General features: G+C 37.7%; 1 protein-coding gene across 11 annotated transcripts in view; it reads right to left on the minus strand.

Annotated features, from left to right (window-relative positions):
• The window catches only part of LOC106550126 (ELKS/Rab6-interacting/CAST family member 1), a 150,347-nt gene that overhangs the window by 126,530 nt on the left and 4,727 nt on the right, over positions 1-19,090 (minus strand). For all 11 annotated transcript variants that reach the window (XM_014067925.2, XM_014067924.2, XM_087722909.1 and 8 more), the window contains exons 2-3: positions 16,701-17,507; positions 2,052-2,468 (exon numbers count right to left, since the gene is read on the minus strand). In XM_014067925.2, the coding sequence (XP_013923400.2) occupies positions 2,052-2,468; positions 16,701-17,369 (1,086 nt within the window). In that variant the 5' untranslated portion in view covers positions 17,370-17,507. The remainder of the gene's footprint in view (positions 1-2,051; positions 2,469-16,700; positions 17,508-19,090) is intronic.

Below are 19,090 nucleotides of genomic sequence, written 5' to 3' on the forward strand. Positions count from 1 at the left end.
GACCACAATTATTCTTGGATTAGAATAATGACAAACAAATCATGCACTCTTTTTCTTCCCATTTTTATAGTAATTTTCATAATGAAACATCCAGAAATATTAAATCATATTAAATATTAGCATAAGGTATTAAATATATGTGTAGTGTAAGCATTAAGACTAAAGGGAAAAAAACTAGAGAAGAGTAAAAAGTGCAAGGGGGAGAAAAGAAAAAGAAAAGATCTAATAAAAGACAGAAAAGAAATATATAAAGAAGTGGCCTCCAAAATTAATTACAAGTAGAAACAACTTTAATGACACTTCACCACCTCTAAGGTTACAAACATTTATCTCATCATCTCTTACCTCTGAACAAATCCATAAAACATTATCTTTCAATCCTGGTGTTAGTTGAAAATCTATTCAGGAGCCAGGAGTAACATGTCTTATTTTATTCTTGATCAAATAAACCAACTTTATATTCCTTCATTGTACTTTTGGACTCTTTAGTTCATTTAAATATTGTTGTACACTTTCATTTCTTCTTTGTCCTATCACAAATAATTCTTCAAAGCTTTAAGAAGCCTATTAGAGCCGAGGTGGCACAGTGGTTTTAGGGTGCAGTACTGCAGGCCACTTCAGCTGACTGTTATCTGCAGTTCAGCGGTTCAAATCTCACCGGCTCAAGGTTGACTCAGCCTTCCATCCTTCCGAGGTGGGTGAAATGAGGACCCAGACTGTGGGGGCAATATGCTGACTCTGTAAACCGCTTAGAGAGGGCTGAAAGCCCTATGAAGCGGTATATAAGTCTAACTGCTATTGCTATTGCTATTTTGTAATTTTCAGTAGAAAATTATTCAAGTCACTTTTCTGGTTTGTAATGTACCTTTTCTAAAACATTCTCTTAGACTGTAAGTTGCAAATCCACTTTCAATATCATCTCTATTTTGTCAGATATGTTTTTTCTACATCTAACATTTCTTCAATAACATATTTTGGATACAGTCTGTTCAGAGAAGCAGACCCCACTACTGACATTGTTGATATTGAGTTATTTTCTGATTCCATTCTTCAAAAGTCTCCTTCAATATTTTTATTGTTAGACTGTTCAGTACCCTCTTACATACCTGTATACCTCCCATAGAGCTGTCAGATTTCCTTACATAATTTGACTTTAATTTGCTGTAAATATGATTTTAATCTACAAAAGAAATTTGGAAAGCAAGTTTTATCTATAAGAAAGCCTCTGAGCGTTATATGATGTCTGATTTTGTTTATATGAATATGTTCTGTCCAAAATAACTCAGCTGTTTTGCCTTAAATTTATAAATTTAATCATAAAGTTATATGAAAATCAATGAAGAATATAATGCTTACTCCACTTGAAACATGATGCAAAACAACAAATGGTTTCAAACATCCTTTATAGTAAAGTAATTGTTTCTATGGAAACTATAGAACTGTCATTCTTTATTGTTGCCCAGATTTCTGGTTTTCTAAATAGAACTAGACAATCATTTACAGCTTCCCAGTAAAATCAAATAAAAGAATAATGTACAGATTGTGGTGATTCAGGTAGGTTCTATTTATAAACACACAGAATAGATTTGCTGTTATATAAGGATAGGATAAATTCCTGATTGCTCCCAGTATTTTTCTTGCTCAAAAATGAACTCCTAAAGAACAAAAAAGTAAAGTTCATAAATATGTTGCTTATTTTGTTTTTAGACATGTTCTTAACTCATACCCTCTCCATGTCTGAATCCAGGTGGAAACATAAATGGATATTCACAACCCAAAATTTCAAATTTCAGCTTCCAATTTTTTTTTGATGCTTTTGATATTATTCCCAGATACATCCACAACTTCCTACACACAAAATTTATCAAATGATATGTGCGGTCAGAATAAATTATGAATAAGAAACCAATTTGCACTCAAGTAAGTTTAGATTCCAGACTAAGATGTGTGTTGCTTTAAACTGGTTAAAAACATCTGCAAGTGCTTGCTCCTATCAAAAGATAAAAGAAGAAGAACTGGGCAAGATTAGATGGATTATGTGAATAACTCACTTCTCTGAGCAAGCTGCTCTCCTTTTCCTTTTGCTCTAGTAAGGTTTCCAGGTGATGAACGTGCATTTCGGCCTCTGCCAACCTTCGTGTGCGTTCATGATCTTCCTCGGTGGCTTTTGCAGACAATCCCTTGCTCTGCAGCATTTCCAGTAACTTTTTAATGGACTCATCACGAGCATTTAAGGTCTGTTTCTGAGTCTCGATGCGCAACTCCATTTCTTCCAGGGTTTTGCGCAGCAAGAAGAGTTCCTTGGCTTGACGCTCATGCTCGGTGTGAAGTCGTTGGAAGTTTTCTTCTGTTAGTTCTGTCAGAAACGGTTCACTGGATCTACTGCAGGTGTCTTGCTGGAAAAGTTGGTTCAGGTCCCTCTGGATCCTCAGCTCGTCCTGAAGAGCTTGAATCGTCATCTGCATATGCTGAGAAATAAGCATCCGAATCAGTGATCACTTCAGTAAGAAGAAATACAATACAGATTTATGACAGAGAATATAAATATACAATGTTGTTTCCCAAAATATTTTAGACATCCCTTTCTTTAAAACAGATGGCCCATGGAGTTGGGATCCCCTGCCATAGAGTTGTATTTGCAGAAAAGCTGTATAGGTGGTGCACCTGCTTCTGAAAGTATCATATATATCTTGTATGAATGCAAACAATATTCTGGGGACATGGATATTTACTTGGAATTCTGTTTAAAAATTAAGAAATATTGATTGGGATAATCAGGATAAAGAGTCATACCTCTTATAGGGAGTGAATTTGCATATTACTAGAAAGGCTGCAATTTTCATATCAAAGGCCATTATGAAGAAAATAGCTTACCTACCCTGTTTCCCTAAAAATAAGACCGCCCCAGATAGGAAGCCCAATCGGGCTTTTGAGCGCATGTGCTAAAATAAGCCCTCTCCTAAAATATTTAAATACATGCGCAGCCTGCCCCCACCATTTCCTGGGGGAGAAGGGGGGAACATGCCCCAAGCGCCCCACATACACCTGCCATCCTCGTGGAATGGCCTCAAGGGGGCCACTCCTGCAAATCCTAGCTACCACGCCCCTTCTCTTAGTGGCGGCTGCAAAAAAGCAGCAGGCACAGTGATCTTAGGGCTGGCAAGAATGTACCAGAAACACAGACAGAACTTCTAGCCCTCTCTGGACCAGGTGATCAATGGGCCATGGGCCAAGGTTAAGAGGCCTCCTGAACATCAAAAATAATAAGACCTTCCTGAAAATAAAGCTAAGTGCTTGTTTTTTTTGGGGGGGGGGAGTTCGGGGAAACATGGTAAAACAAATTGAGCATGAATATGTTTTACTGTGTTTTGTGAATTCTTTGGAGAGCTTTTTGATATGGTCAGGTGTTTACTCAATAAAAAATATTGTATATTGTGTTCAATATAGAACAATTGACTAGAATATCTAAAAAAGGACAGATGTCTAATAAGGCTATGATACTATAGACTTTTACATTAAAAAGTTGATTTTAAAAGTACTCTATTGCTAAATAATCTCAAAGGCAGTAGAGTAAAAAAAAGATTAAAAATGTTTACAGATAAGTAGCTTGTCAGTAGAACATTTCTCAGCTCGATTAGGTCAAGCAAAGAACATTTTGTTCATGTCTACATGAATAGAAAATAGTCAAAATAAACCCAAGGAACAGAAGTATGCCACATAGGAAAGAACAGAAACACCTTGGTATCAACATATTTTATTAGATTCCTAGAACAGAAAAATCTTTTTTTTTTTTTTTTTTGGTTTATGAAAGCAAATAGGAAAAGATATTCTAATGCTATCAAAAAATAAAAATACAATTTCACGTGCTGGAACTAACTGTTTGAATAGCTATGTTAGCAAGACCAGATATAATTTCTTCCAATGAAACCTACCATAAAACACACAATGACTTGATAAAACAGGAAATATTATTTTTTACTGATACTGACATTTGAGTCTTGTCTTTCTAATGAATAGCATCTTAGAAGTTTAAAATAAAAAATAATAGATTCAACGTGTGATAAAAAATAATTACAAAGTGTAATAAAATGGTAATAGCATTAACTGCTTAGTCTACAAAATTACTGAACAAAACAAACCAACTTTAGCAGGTGACAGCCTACCAGAAACAGGAATTTATAATATAGTACCATCCATAGACGAGTCGTACATGGTTTATGGACAATTAATGTGGTGAATGAAACAATTCTATCTCTTGTTTTTTAAAAACAAGTGTAAATCTGGTGACTTCTCCATTAGCTTCACTATCAAACACCTTTTATTTCAAAGACAGCTATAGCAATAAATATGCAATCACATATGCCAATATAGTGTATCAAGACTCATGAAACAGACTAAAGGCACGGCAAGAACTGCTTATTAGAAATGTACAATGACTAACATACTTACAAATTGCTGGAAGAATAAAAAGTCATCTCAAAAAAGGACAGACGTTGAGGAAACTTGACAGAATTTGAAATATTTATAAAAAAAATCAAGCTCACTTGTCAGGGTGTATATATAAATTGATTGAACTACAAAACAGATGGGATAAATTAAAACTGTATGATAAAGTGGATGCAAATCTTCAAAAGAAATACAACTAGTCTTTGACTTATGACTGTTCACTCAGCGACCGTTTGAAATTATGAGGGAGCTGAACAAAGAGGTTTAGGAGGGGCCTGTTGAAAATTACAGCCGCTGCAGGACCGCTCCAGTCATAGGAATAAAATTTACGCACTTGGCAATCCACCCACTTTATGACCGACTGAAGGGATGCTACAGTGCACCTGTGTATCTTTCCCCCATTCTAGCCTGCTGGGTTCTTCCAGGTTTGGGGCCTGCATCTCATCACGCTGGTTCCCCCATCCTCCTTCTCCTCGTGTCTTGGGGATGTACCTTTTCTGTAGATCTCCTTCAGAAAGCAGCTGAAAGCAGCCTTCTGACAACAAGGCTGTGTCACCATCTCAGACTTGAGCACCATTTTGGGACTGGCTGCAATGAATTGCGGCTGTTCCAACATGCTGCCCACTTCTGGGATGACGTCATACAGCTGCCATCATGCATAGGGAAGAGGCTGAGGGGTGAAATAGCTGGCTCTCCTTTCTGAACGTGATCTACGGATAAGTAGAATTCCAGAAAAAAATATAAATGGATATCAGCAGAATTTATTAAAACATATTCTGATGGCAGCAAGAACAAATTTGGCACAACACTGGAAAAAAGAAACTTTGCTGATGATGTCAAATTGGAGGACCAAAATTGGGGAACATGCAGCAATGGTTTCATTGACGATGTATATCCGTAACAGAAGTTTAGCCAGCAAAAAAAATTCCCCACTATATTATATCAGCAGAGAAAATTTAGACATTTGGAATATTAATTCAAATATATGTAGCAATAATCTTTAATGTTTAACATAAATGTTTAATCCTTAACATCTCTCTCTCTCTCTCTCTCTCTCCCTCCCTCTCTGTTATTTCTCTAGAGAAATAAACAAAAAGAAGGGAAATGTGCTACTGGAAAGCTTCCGTATGTTTTTATTTATGTATTATTAATACTTATAATTTATACTTGTTATTCAACTTCTTCTATCTAATGTGAGATTTTTTTCCTTTGAATTTCCTTATTGTAGTAGTAATAATAATGCTAATCTTAATAATATCATTTTGAAAAACAAATGGTTCTCTCTCTTACTTTTCTTCAACTAGACCTACACCTCAATTGGGAGACAGAGACACTGAAATGTATGTAAGTACAGAAAGTATTTGTACGATATCATTTACTTTACTCAAAATTCCCTGAAATCTGCCCGCATGATCCTTAAATTTGCATACTTTAAGATTTCTATGCAGGAGGTTCCCCCTACTTTGAAGCAAACCAAACTTTTTTTTAAAGTGTTCTTTGGTGAAGTGACTTGTGCAAATGTATCGGGGATTTGCATTTTTTCATATTAACATATTTCTTTCCATGCAATGATTCATTATAGCTACTAAAGTAGTTCAGCGTGATTAAAAAAATAGCTTTTTGTATTGTTGAATGACTAAAATACTTTCCTCCTCAGCTGATTCTCTAAAATTCTTTGCTCTCTAAGCATGACTTTAAAAGCAAAGCTCTGCTGGCTCCATCTATCTTTAACCGCATTCAAGCTTTCCAACACACTCAGATTCATATCCAATATTGATCAAGACTGGAGACAGAGATATTTGGTAGGTGGGCGGGTATAAATACTCTCTTAACTTGGGATTTTCATCTAACTGCAATGAAATAAAACATGTGCACGAATGTACTCACAACTTGCTCTGTGGTTTTATACAAACATATGTTTCCAAAGGAAAGAAATCTCTGTGTTCTCCCCTATCTGCTCCAGAAAGTATGAGCTACAACAAGACAGAAACGGACCACAATGCAACAACAGTCAAAGAAAGCCGAAATAATCTCTTGAAGGGATTGATCTCAATGCAGACACACGCAGAAAAATTTCTCTGTTCCCAATATCACATTACTTTCCAAAAGTCATAAATCTCAGCAAGGGTTTTAGATCCTTGTTTATTTCTAATTTAGATTTCTATGGACACCCAAGTCAACAGTGACCCTGGGCAACACAAATTAAAAATAAAACCATAGTTGACAGGACCAACAAAAGAAACAAAAGACATATCAAGAAAAATAGACACACACACACACACCACTTCAGTCTAAATGGGCACTTACTCCAACCTCTTTTGGGGCTCAGAGAAAAACCTGGCCTTCAAGACCCATTCGAAGGATGACAGGATCAGGGCTGTTTGAAATGCCAGCAGAATGCTGTCGCAGAGGGCAGAGACCACAACACAGGAGGTTGACTTCCTATGTCCCAAGAGAAAGCACTATCAAGCCAGGAAAGGATGCAACCGATGCACTAGATCAGGGGTGTCAAACTCAATTTCATTAAGGGCCGCATCAGGGTTGTGTTTGACCTCAGCGGGGTGGGGGGGCATGGCCCTCTGCCAGCGAAAATGGCGCTCAGGGAAGCTGTGCGTGGCCCCTTAGGACCCTGATTTTGGCCGGCATGGCTTCCTGCAACCCTCTGCCAGCGAAAACCAAGCCCCTGAGCTCTGTTTTCACTGGCAGAGGACTGCAGGAGGTTGTCCTGGCCAAAAACAGGGCTGGGAAGGCTGTCTGTGGTCCTCCCGAGCTCCATTTCCACTGGCAGAGGCACTGCGGGCCTGTTCTTCATTTTTTTCAGGGGGCCCCCACAAGCCAGATCTAAACACCTTGAGTTTGACACCCCTGTACTACATGAATCTGGGCAAAGATCTTCCTCACCACACCTGCAACTTGCTCTTTGAGGATCTGTGTGTCTGAAAACAACCCCCCCCCCCAAATACACATCCAGTTTTGTCTCGGAAACTGCAACTTTGGAACCAAAGATGGAAAGCAAAGTTATGTGAACCCACAGACATCCTGTCTTTTGCATTGGGCCTTCAGGCCTGCCACATTTAATGCTGTGGGAAAATGGGAGGGAGGATTATCTGGAGTATATAATAACATTCCTTTCTCAGATAGCCAAGGACATCTTGCCCTGCACCTGGAGTGACTGCGAGGCATCTCCAGTTGGGACGGTGCCTGATTGGATCACATGATGGACATCTGGGTGCTGGGCAGGGACTTGGACTTTCATTTGGGCGGGGAAAATCTGGAAGCTTTCAGATTCAGGTTTTACCAGGTGTGCCAATATGACATCTCTAATAAAATGGAACTTTTAAGGAACTTCAAGCCTCGGAGTCTTCTTTTATTGGGGGTGCTACTTGGACCCTGACACATGCAGTCTCATGAAATCCCTGGTTTAAGTCTTGATTTAGGGTTTATTTTATTTGAGAAGCATAACACTTATTTGCCTTTGGCATCTCCTTAACACTAAGCTCTAGTTACAGTTTTATAACCCTGTTTTCTGTTTAGCTCCTCGGCTCTTTTGCAATGTGACCAGCTCTCTATTCTGCAGTATTTGCTCCCCTGTTAAAGGCTATGGCCTATTGTTCTATTGGGTTTGGTTTATGTCTTATTTTTTTCGTTGTTCCTTCTGGGCTATTTTTATTTAAAGACTAATTAAATAGTTCTAATGTTTTCCTTTACCCCTTATAAAAGACAGACTACAAACCTGACATTTAAGATACACATTCAATGATCACATATTCCTGCAGGGAAGACTCACATCCTGAGTGTATATCCTGGTGGTGGTTGGAGGTCAACTATGACAAATTATTCCTTTTCATTTCAATCCCGCCTTCAGTTGTCATGTAATGTTGGCTTTTAGTTCTACAGGGATTTTTTCAAATATGCATAGTAGGATATATTCCATCTAGCCAAATGTAATTTTTATAATTTGTTCAATGTTTAAACTTCTTTATTAATATTTGACTAATTTGCAGTGAAGAATATGTGAGCCTATTTGCAGAATATATATTTCATTGTTTCCACTTTGATGGTAAAACTTTCCAGATTCTTTTTTTTTCCGGGGCTGAGGGTAAAGTTCTGTTAATCAGAATCACTTTTATGCTTTGTGTTTAATAATAAGAAATAACTAACCCTGATCATGAACATTGTTACAACATGATCATACATAACAAAAGGGCTGCAGCTCCAATATACCCTTATTAGTATATGTTTTATGGACATCTACTGTTGGGAGGACGTTGGGGGAATGGACTCTGTGTTGCAAATTATTTATATCCTGCCTGTTATTTTTATAAATAACTCAAGACGGAGGACATACATAATAGACCTTCCTGCTACTATTTCCCCCCCTGTGAAGTAAGTTGGGCTGAGAGAGAATAGCTGGTCCAAAATGACCCAATCAGCTTTCATACATCAGGCAGAGTTAGAACTCAGTCTTCCTGGTTTCCATCTTTATGTCTAAATACTAGATTGATCTATCTGTCTATTCGTCTGTCAGTTTTTTAATGCTGCGAGCAGGGGTGGTATTCACTTACTTTCCCTAGCGGTTCGCAAATGTGAGCACGCCCGTCGACACATGCGCACAGCTGTCTGCACATGCACTTTGCTCGCGCACATGACTTGCACGCATGCACACGACTTGAAAACATGCCTAAACAGGACAGCTCAGAGCCTGGGTGGGTGGGCAGGCCCATCCATGATTTCAATTACAGGTTTGGGTGAACCGGTCCAAACTGGCTGAATACCACCTCTGGCTGTGAGCCACCCATAATTAATTGGGCCTGCATCTTCTAAATCAGATAAAATCAATAAATACTCCTTTGTTCACTTCTCCTGTTCTGACCTCACATCCCAACATACAATGTCAGTTTATCTTTTGTCTGCACCCATAACAAGGGAACATAACTACGACGCTACATAGAGCATAAGAACTTGGCACACCTTTTCATATGTTGCTAAGCAACCTAGTTTTAATAAAGTGGCCTATATTATTTGTAGTTGTGCATGTGTCTTTTGGAGGTATATCAACATACAGCAAGCAAAGGCAGCATTTCCACTCATTTCCTGCAGTGAAGATTTCCAGCGAAGGTCATAACTAATGATCTCAAAGAAAAACTGTTTAAATTAATTCTTACTATGTTTGGAAAACTGGTATGTGGCTGATCTGGCAAAAGGACTGCAGGAGCTTACCCATTCTCTGTCCATCAGAACATAATTTTTAAAGACTCGATTCTTCTTCTCCACTAGCAGGTTGCTTTCTGGATTGGATTATTCTGGGCTTCCTAAAGCAAGGTAGAGCTCTGCTATGATGAACAGTCCTATTAATATTATTATGATTTTCACGATGCATGTTTATATGGTGTTTCATTTACTTGTGATCACCAATCTAGATAATGTGTTTTGACATAAAAAGTGATCATCCACAGATTGGCTGTATGACTGGCAAGGGTTTACCAAAAGTGGCTTATTCAATTATCCATTGAGATAATTAATCCCTAAGCTACATTTTTGGATCCACTACTTGCCTAAGAGAAGGATGTACTGTATCGCTGTTTATTTTACAGGCAGTTTCTACTTGCATTTTCCATTCCCTTTTTAAGACATGTTTGAGAAAATAATTTCTTGGATGATAGCCAATCTAGTATTCAAGTTTATAAACCCCTGCTTGAACCCCACTCTCTTCTATTTTTGATTGTTGCTCATTCAAGAATGCTCTTGAATATGACATTTGCAAATCAAGATAACTATGAAGTTTGGGCAGACTTTATTCATGATCAACATATTTTTTATCAGCCAAATTGAAACAGGGAACCTGAGAACTTAGTTTAGTTTACTTTATTGTCTTTGCACATGGTACAATGAAATTAAAATGCTTTCTTCAGTGTACATTATGACTATAAAAATAAATACCTATAAATCCTTTATTTTCTATATAAATGAAATTGGAAACCTGATATTGCACTATACCATAGAATTCAATATGGTTACTGCCCTGGGATAGAAGCTGCTTTTCAGCCTATTTGTCCTTGTTTTTATTATCCTGTAGCGTCTGCCAGATGGTAATAGTAAAAAAAAAGTGCCCAGGATGAGATGTCTAGTCTATTTTGAAGGGTTGACAAGCACTACTGATCATATGAAAGTTTTGAAAAGTAGCATGGAAATGCAACACGTGCTCCATAGCTACCAGAAAAGCCTGACATAAGTGTACTCAAAAGTATTGTATGTATAACAGATGATATGGTTTATTTTTAAAAAAAAAATCTGGCCAAGTCGGGCTTCCAGTGAGTGCCTGGAAACAAAGGAGATGACATCTTTGCTATCAGAAGATACAGTCTTTCATAAGAACACACAGTCAGCCAAACTCACTTTCTAATCACATTCAGAAATGTTCAATTTAACCACTTTTATTAGAGACCTTCAAAACGATAAGCTTCATGTGACATCTGGTGAGTTTTACCTTCTTTGGATGTAAACAATTTTAAACAGAAACTTAAGAATTTAAAATAATATACCTTAGCAGAAAAGAAGGTTTTGATTTAAGTAAGTTTAAAATGGATTGGGTGTCCAGAGACATTTGGAATATTGGTTATTTTTGCTGTAAGATTTGAAAAACAAGTATAATTAAATAATATACTCACAGGAAATGACTGGAATGAAACTGAACCTATATTAGGGATGGAGACTAGATAAATGTTGCAAATAGACACTAGAGGGAACTAAAGGACTAGGCAGAAAAGAGTTAACAAGGCTAAGATGACTATAACTTTTTCTTCTCTTATTTTTTTTTAAACATTGCCTCCTATATTAATAACTAATATCTCAGTAACAATAATTTCAGTGGATAAACTTTTAAAAGATGATGAGAAAAACTTTACAAAACTTTCATCTGACATAAATATTATAGAAAATCAAGAAAAGGATGTGGACATGGAGCAGCTGTGGCAAGAAAACCCAGTATGATCTTTTTTTATGGAATTTGAAAAACAGATTGGTAAAAGATTTGAAGACTCCCTTTAAATGCCAAAGATTGATAAAAGATCAAATCCTGCAATACCATAGGAATGATTTAAAGTTCAAGACTGAGCAAAACAAAAATAAAGAATATAGAGTTGGACTATTTGATCAGGGTTAAACTATTTGTTTGAGATTTCTGGTAACTCCTAACAGATTTTTTTTTGCTGAATTAGGATGGAAAATATATGATTTCTAGGCTGCTAAAACTTAGGCTATGGACAGAAGTGTTTTTGTATTTGTAATTTTAAAATAAAATGAAAAGTTAGCATATTGGCTCATGTTCCGTGTAATGAAAGTTGGAAGCCACCTTTTTATTACAGTCTGTTTTTTTCTACAATCTTCTGGAGTCTCTTTTCTTCTAGTTTACTTCGTGTTAGTTTTTGCTATGTTTATTAGAAACTGCACTAAAATTATGAACCAAAGATCTACTCAAGCTGTAGAAGATTCTGAAGATGTGGCTTGTATAGGTGGATCAAAATGTGTTTATCTCCACATTCTGCACATGACAAATAATCAAGGAAAGGAGAGGCATGTTTTGATATATTCTACCTGGGGTTTTGTTGTATTATGGACTCAGGAGAGGAAAAGGTCAGCTTGCAAACCAAATAACAGCTGGCTCATAAATAAAACTGGCCAGAGATCATGTGCGTTTATAGTCTAAATCATCTGGAGTGCACCATTTTTTTCTTAGTTTTATTCCAAAGCAAATATGTTGGGACTAAATTTAGAATTGTTAAGTAAATTTGGAAAAACTAAAGTTGGCAAAAAAAAAAAAGCGAATTACAATGAAACAACATTTTAGTGTACAAACGAGGAAGTTACATTTGTAATTTATAAATGATTGTTAAATATGACATGGGTCAGTGTGATGGCCTAACTTACTGGCATTAATTTATGTCATTTGCATCACTACATAATCATGCAAGTTATGTAAATCACTGCAATAATATAGTGTATTGCATGGAACGTTGGGTAAAGCAAGGTCCACTAAATAAAAGCTTCATTATGGTCAGGTAACTAGTATTTTTTTTTTCAGTAGAGCTGTGCCATATATAATTCTACCACTTGGATACTTAGAAAAAGAGTTTCATTAGGTAAACGATAGGTATAAATGATATTATGCAAAACAGTACAGCAATACTGTAATTATACTACACAAGTATGTAGAACTCTTGCATTGGAAATAGGGTTCTCATTCTTAAAAAACTGATAACTCCAATACGAAAACAGTGTTTAATACTACAGTACAGATAGTCCTCAACTTATAACAGTTCATTCAGTGACCTTTCAAAGTTACAACAGCACTGATAAATGGGACTTACGACTGTTTTTCAAACTTATGACCATTGCAGAAACCCTATGGTCACATGATCAACATTCAGATGCTTGGCAATTGTTTCATATTTATGACCCTTGCAGTGTCCCAGGGTCATGTGATCACCTTTTGTGACCTTCTGACAAGCAAAGTCAACGGGGAAGCCAGATTCACTAAATAACCATGCTATTAATTTCACAACTGCAGTGATTCACTTAACAGTGACATGAAAGCTTGTAAAATAAGTCAAAATTCACTTAACTGTCTCACTTAGCAACAGAAATTTTAGGCATTTTAGGCTCTTTAGGCAAGAGAAATTGTGGTCATAAGTCAAGGACTACTTATGCTTGTTTTCTGAACATTTGTATAAGAAGCTGAAGCTGAAACTGAAGCTGATTTGATAATTTTCTTTTCCTTTCTTGTAAGGCAGGGGTGTCAAACTCAATTTCATTGAGGGATGCATCAGGGTTGTGTTTAACCTTGGGTGTGTGTGTGTGACTCTGGTGGGCGTGGTCAACTCAACATCACTCGAATGAGCAAACCAGCAGTAGTGTCTGCCGGAACCTACCCCTGATGTGGGGTTATTTCTTTAAAGTAAATTTCATCATTCATGTCTTCAGTATAAAGGGAAAAAATCACTAGATGCAAGTGATATGTAGAGGGTGTAAAACAATTCAATTAGACATGAACTGGCAAATTAGGACACCAAGCTTTCAGATGTCATTATATATCTCACCATGCTTTTAAATAACACCCTTCCTTTTTGGCCATTGTTCCACAAGCCTATCATTATAGTGGTAATTATAGTGGGATTTAAATGAACAATTTGAAAGGGTGTGCAGAATTATATAGAAAAGCCACTGTATCCTCTTCTGTTGAATATTATCTGGCTGACCAAAAAGCCATAGCTTTTCATGCCTTTTTTTACAGTAAAAAAGAAGTATTTCATTCTTTTAGATAAGAGAATCATTCACTCATTGTTTATAAATTGTCAGAATTAAAAGGCTCCTGACAGTTTATACCATAAAAGTGTAATAAAAATGTAACAACCAATTGCTTTCATTCCATATACAAATAGCTTACCTTAATACAATAAGCATAGTTGTGACATTTATTCCCCCAATTCCTTCTGGAACAGCTCTATTTTAAATAATTTCCTGAAGTGAGCAATGAGGACTCTAGCCTAATCTCCAGATTAAGACTATCCCATAATAAGGGGTTGGAGCCAAAAAACTGCTTGAAAGTCTTGCCTTTCTTCATTTTAACTTTCTTTAGAGGCCAATAAGGAAAACTTTCCACTGTTAATAAAAATTCTAAAAGCAATAAACAAACTCTTAAAAACCTCTCCATGTTAAACTCAGCATCCTGTTGCTCTTTTTTCTCAATCGTAAAAAAACTCTCAGAAATGGTCCATTACAAGAACCCTTTGAACACAGGTGGGCTTCAAAAATTTTAGCAAGGGGTTCTCTGCCCGGTTGGTAGGTGGGTGTGGCCATGGTAGGCGTGGCCTAGTCGGCTTTCTGCACCATGGTAGGGGGCCTTTTTGCCCTCCCTAGGCTCCGGAGGCTTTCCTCGAGCCTCCAGGAGGGCGAAAACAGCCTCCCCAGGCTCTAGAGGCCCTCTGGAGGTCAGAAACGGGCCTATTTCCGGCCTTCCCAAACTTCCGGTAGGCTCCTTTTCCCGTGGCACGACAAAACCGCGCTCATCAAAATAGCGGTGATAAAATCGCGGCGCTAAAGTTGCGATGTCATCACCGCGCGTCATCACCGCCGTGACAACAGCGCGGCAACAGAAGAGTGCTTTAAAACGGCGCCGCGGCAGAAAGCCGATTTCAATTAAGGTAAGGGTTAGGATTAGGTTTAGGGGTTTGTTTTAGGGTTAGCGTTAGGTTTAGCGTTAGGTTTAGTGTTAGGGTTAGGGTACTGAGTGCTTGGGAATGCGCGGATTTGCCCTCCGCGATTATGTCATCGCGGTAGGGTCACGTTTTTCCTTAGCGCTTCGAACAGTGCGAATTAGTCTTCACGCTTATGTCTCCGCGGATAAGGGCTTCGTGGATTTGTGATGGAACCTCCTTTCCCCCCTTTCCCGAGCCTCCTCGTGCGCCCTACACTTACCTGCATCCAAAACAGGCCGCATGGGGACTCCTGGGGGGGGGGGGGCAGGGCCAGCCAGTAGTAGGATTTGGGGGTTCTCCGTACTGCACAGAATCTTAGGTAGAGGTTCTCCCGAACCCCTACGAACCCCCTGCAGCCCACCCCTGCCTTTAAAATTTGTCACAGAAGTTTCAGTTCAAATATCAGGAGGCTAATAGGGCTTTACACGAAGAAGCAAGGTGTTCTTGTTCCCCTCTCAATCTCACTAGGTGGTTTAAAATCCTCATCATGTACATTTTTTATATTGTAAACACAAATAAGCATGACCTAATATACAGTCCCTGAGTTCTGACCATAATGGAGCCTGTCCATCATAGCCATAATTTGCAGAATCGTAATGAACGTTGGTATTGTGACCATTTTTTTGGAAGTCACTAAGAAAATTACCATAGTCATTAAGTGAAACCATGGTTGTTAAGGAAATGTCATGGTTATTAAAGCGAACCAACGGCTGTCTATGGGGAACATCAGAACTTCAAATCTGGTCACTAAGCCATCCGCAACTACAGCTTCTTCAGTGCCATTTTAAGTTTGAATGGCCACTGAAGAAGTGGTTATTAAAGGAGGACCACCTCCATTGGTTTTTGCCACTTCTGCAGTTTCCTATCTAATTTGTAGTGTATTCTATCACTGCTGAACTATGAAAATTTATTCTATGATTCTATCTACGTGTAGCTTTGGAGCAAAAAAGGCCACCAAATTTAAAAAGCTTTTTAAAATACCAAGACCAAGTGTCAATTGTTAGTTTTCAAATTAGGTTCCGTTGATTAATTGTGCTTTGAAATTAATAATTACTTAATATTATGAATTATAGTATTTCTGTATTATGCAACCTGAAGAAATCAGAGAATATATTTATAGTACAGGTAGCCCCTTGACTTACAACCATTCATTTAGTGACCAAAGTACAATGGCACTGAAAAAAGTGATTTATGGCCATTTTTAATACTTACAACCATTTGCAAGATACTCATGGTCACGTGATCATAATTCGAATGCTTGGCAACTGGTTCATATTTATGATGGTTGCAGTGTCCTGGGGTCATGTGATTGTCTTTTGCGACCTTCTGACAAACTCGCATCACAACTGTGTTACTAACTTAACAACTGTAGGGATTCACTTGACTGTGGCAAGAAAGGTCATAAAATGGGGCAAAACTCACTTAACATCTGTCTTGGCTAGCAACAGAAAATTTTGGGCTGAATAGCTGTATTAGTGCTGCTGCACTGTCCCTAGTGCCACGTAATGGAGGAAGCTCCCATTATCTGTCCCAGCTTCTGCCAACCTAGCAATTTGAAAGCATGTAAAAATGCAAGTAGAAAAATAGGAGCCACCTTTGGTGGGAAGGTAACAGTGTTCCGTGCACCTTTGGCATTCAGTCATGCCGGCCACATGACCACGGAGACATCTTTGGACAGCGCTGGCTCTTTGGCTTTGAAACGGAAATGAGGACTGCCTCCTAGAGTTGGGAACGACTAGCACGCCTATGCGAGGGGAACCTTTACCTTTACCTGTATTTGGGCTTTGAAAATGGGGAAAGAAGTTGCCCCCAAGTTAAATATAGAAAAAGCTAAGACAGAATCTTTCTGTCTTTTTAAAACCAGTTAGATTGGTTAAGATTATTCTATTCATTGTGGAATTTCACAGGAATGAATTATTCAAAACCTACCTACTATCAGGACTGCATTTTCCCACTCTCCCACACACCCTTTTTTCCTGCTTAAGTCCTTAGTTTACTAACCTGATTTTCTTCCTGAACCACCCGGTACTGTTCTTTCCAAATCGTGATTTTGGAGGCTTCATCTTTCCTTAGGGCCCTCTCTTTTTTCAGCTCAGGACTCCAGAATGTCTTGATGCTGTTCATGGAGGAGCTAAGTTTGCTTTCTTTCACTTCAACATCCTTCCGCAATATATCATTTTCCCGGAGCACTTCCTTTAGCTGTGTCTGCAGGTCCATTATTGTGTTGTCCCTAGCTTGGCGTAGTGAATGAGGCACTGTAGAAGCCATGCTCACAGGAGGAAGATGATGTTCTCCAAATGCAATAGTATCGCTGGCAACTCCACTACTGGCAATGTTGGGGCTGCTGCCCATTGCAGTCATCCTAACGCCGTAAGGCAAGCGACCCCCAGATCGGCCAAGGGTCATGGTGCTTTTAGGTGTATCTGCGCCCACATTTTCATGTTCACTTAGGTACATGGGGCCTGACGTGGCATAGGCAGCATTTAAGGACTGGATATTTTCCATCGAAAGTGTCTTGCCACTTCCACCTCCAGCACTACCTCCAGAGCTGCCCCCTGTGCTGTTGGTTCGACGATGCCCCAATCGTGGTGAACGTGGCAGCCTTGGTGAACGCCCAGGGCTCTGGCTACTTGGCTCAATTTTCCCAACTGACCGAGCACTTCCATACATGATTGAATTTCTGATGGAATTTGATTATGACTTGAGATTCTCTGAAATGTTCTTCCTATGTTTCTGTTTAAGGCCGGTTACTTTTATATTAGGTCCAAGCATTCGTTCCTGAAATCATAGTTTTTTGATGTCAATCATCTGAAACAGAAACACAAATATAAATATCTCATTTCACACAATCTATTCCATTGCTTATTGTTCAATATGCTTTAACTTTCCTTATATTAGCAAGAGTTCAAATACATGGTGCACTATGTAAATTTAATATTTTTAAATTATTTTGAATCTTCTTCAGGTGTTATTTGTAAAATCTGTTATATTATGCTCGCAAGCATATCTATTTTTCTTTTCGTCTTTACTCCTGTGTACTGTAACATTTATTAATTAGCTCCTTATGCGCACATATATAAAAATAAATTAGTCTGGATATGAAGACCATGATAAATAAAGGCAGCAACATAAATGCAATTATTGTGCCTTTAAAAATGGTAGTACAAAGATTTGCACTTTTTTTTAAGCATCAGTCATCAGATTTTAATGCTGAAATTTAGAATTTTGTTATTAAATTGAAGTAAAAAAATCAATCGGAGAGACTGCTAGAAATATTTCAGATGCCATAGCGTAAAGCAGAAGTGACATATGGCAGTAATGTTTTATAAGACAATAAATATTCTTTTTATAGGATCCTTTTATAGGATCAAAACATTTAACGGATTAAAAGCATCATCTAAACCACAACTACTGAATGGTTAACAGCACTTATGATGTACATCACCCAGAGTCACTGGTTGAGAGGGGTGGCTACAGAAATCAAATAAATAAATAATAATAATGAAATCATTAAGGACAAAAAGCAATGGCCTTAGTTCAACAAAAAGCTACCAATCAACTAACTGTTTCAGATTATTCAATATATATAAAAATGTAAAAGTGAAATTGTAGAAAGTGTAGAATTTCTAATTGGTGAGAAGTTAAAGAAAGAATGTAGAATGGAATTCAGATGGAAGCAGATCTTGAAAGCTGTCAGAAGGGAAAGAACTGAGGTGCAGAACATTTTGATTCAAACTGCTTTGAATAGCTCTATTTGAATCAAAATGTTTGCATATCCCTGAGGGACATTTGGAGTACAAGAGAATGTGGAAAGGAAAAATAATGGCACTGGTTACAATAACAACTTGGTAAATTGACTTTGGCACGCAAAATATAGAAATATGTTATACCAAACTTGAAAGTAACACTTAGCCTTAACACTGCCCTCTCCAGTTACCAAATTCTGAAAAGCACTCTCTGTTGCTTCTATGGGTTTGCAGAAAATTAGCATAAGGACAATAATTTCTATGTGCTGGTCTGCTTCATATAGATGATCAAGGTGTAATAATATCAGTCAATGTCTCAATCTATAGTAGGAATAAAAATCAGAGGATTCCTCAATCGTGTAGAACAGAGCAGATTCTATACATGATTATGCAAGTGTAAATGTTACCCTCTCAACTTAATATATAATTTCATAATTTCTTCATACAGTAGCCCAAATTAAAAACAAATCTGAATCTAAGCTGGCAGAGTAAGACAGAATATCAGTAATATAATATCTAAGACTATTAGGATTACTCAGAATTATTAAAAGGTCTCATTCTGAGGTTATAAGGAGGATTGTTCTCGTTATTCAAATAGTCCGTGTGTCCTCCTTCTCAATTTCAGATAGATCCCTATTTCTTTCT

Source organism: Thamnophis sirtalis, unplaced genomic scaffold (assembly GCF_051295495.1).
Source record: "Thamnophis sirtalis isolate CommonGarterSnake01/CBP01778 unplaced genomic scaffold, rThaSir2_p1.2 scaffold_9, whole genome shotgun sequence".
NCBI lineage: Eukaryota > Metazoa > Chordata > Lepidosauria > Squamata > Natricidae > Thamnophis > Thamnophis sirtalis.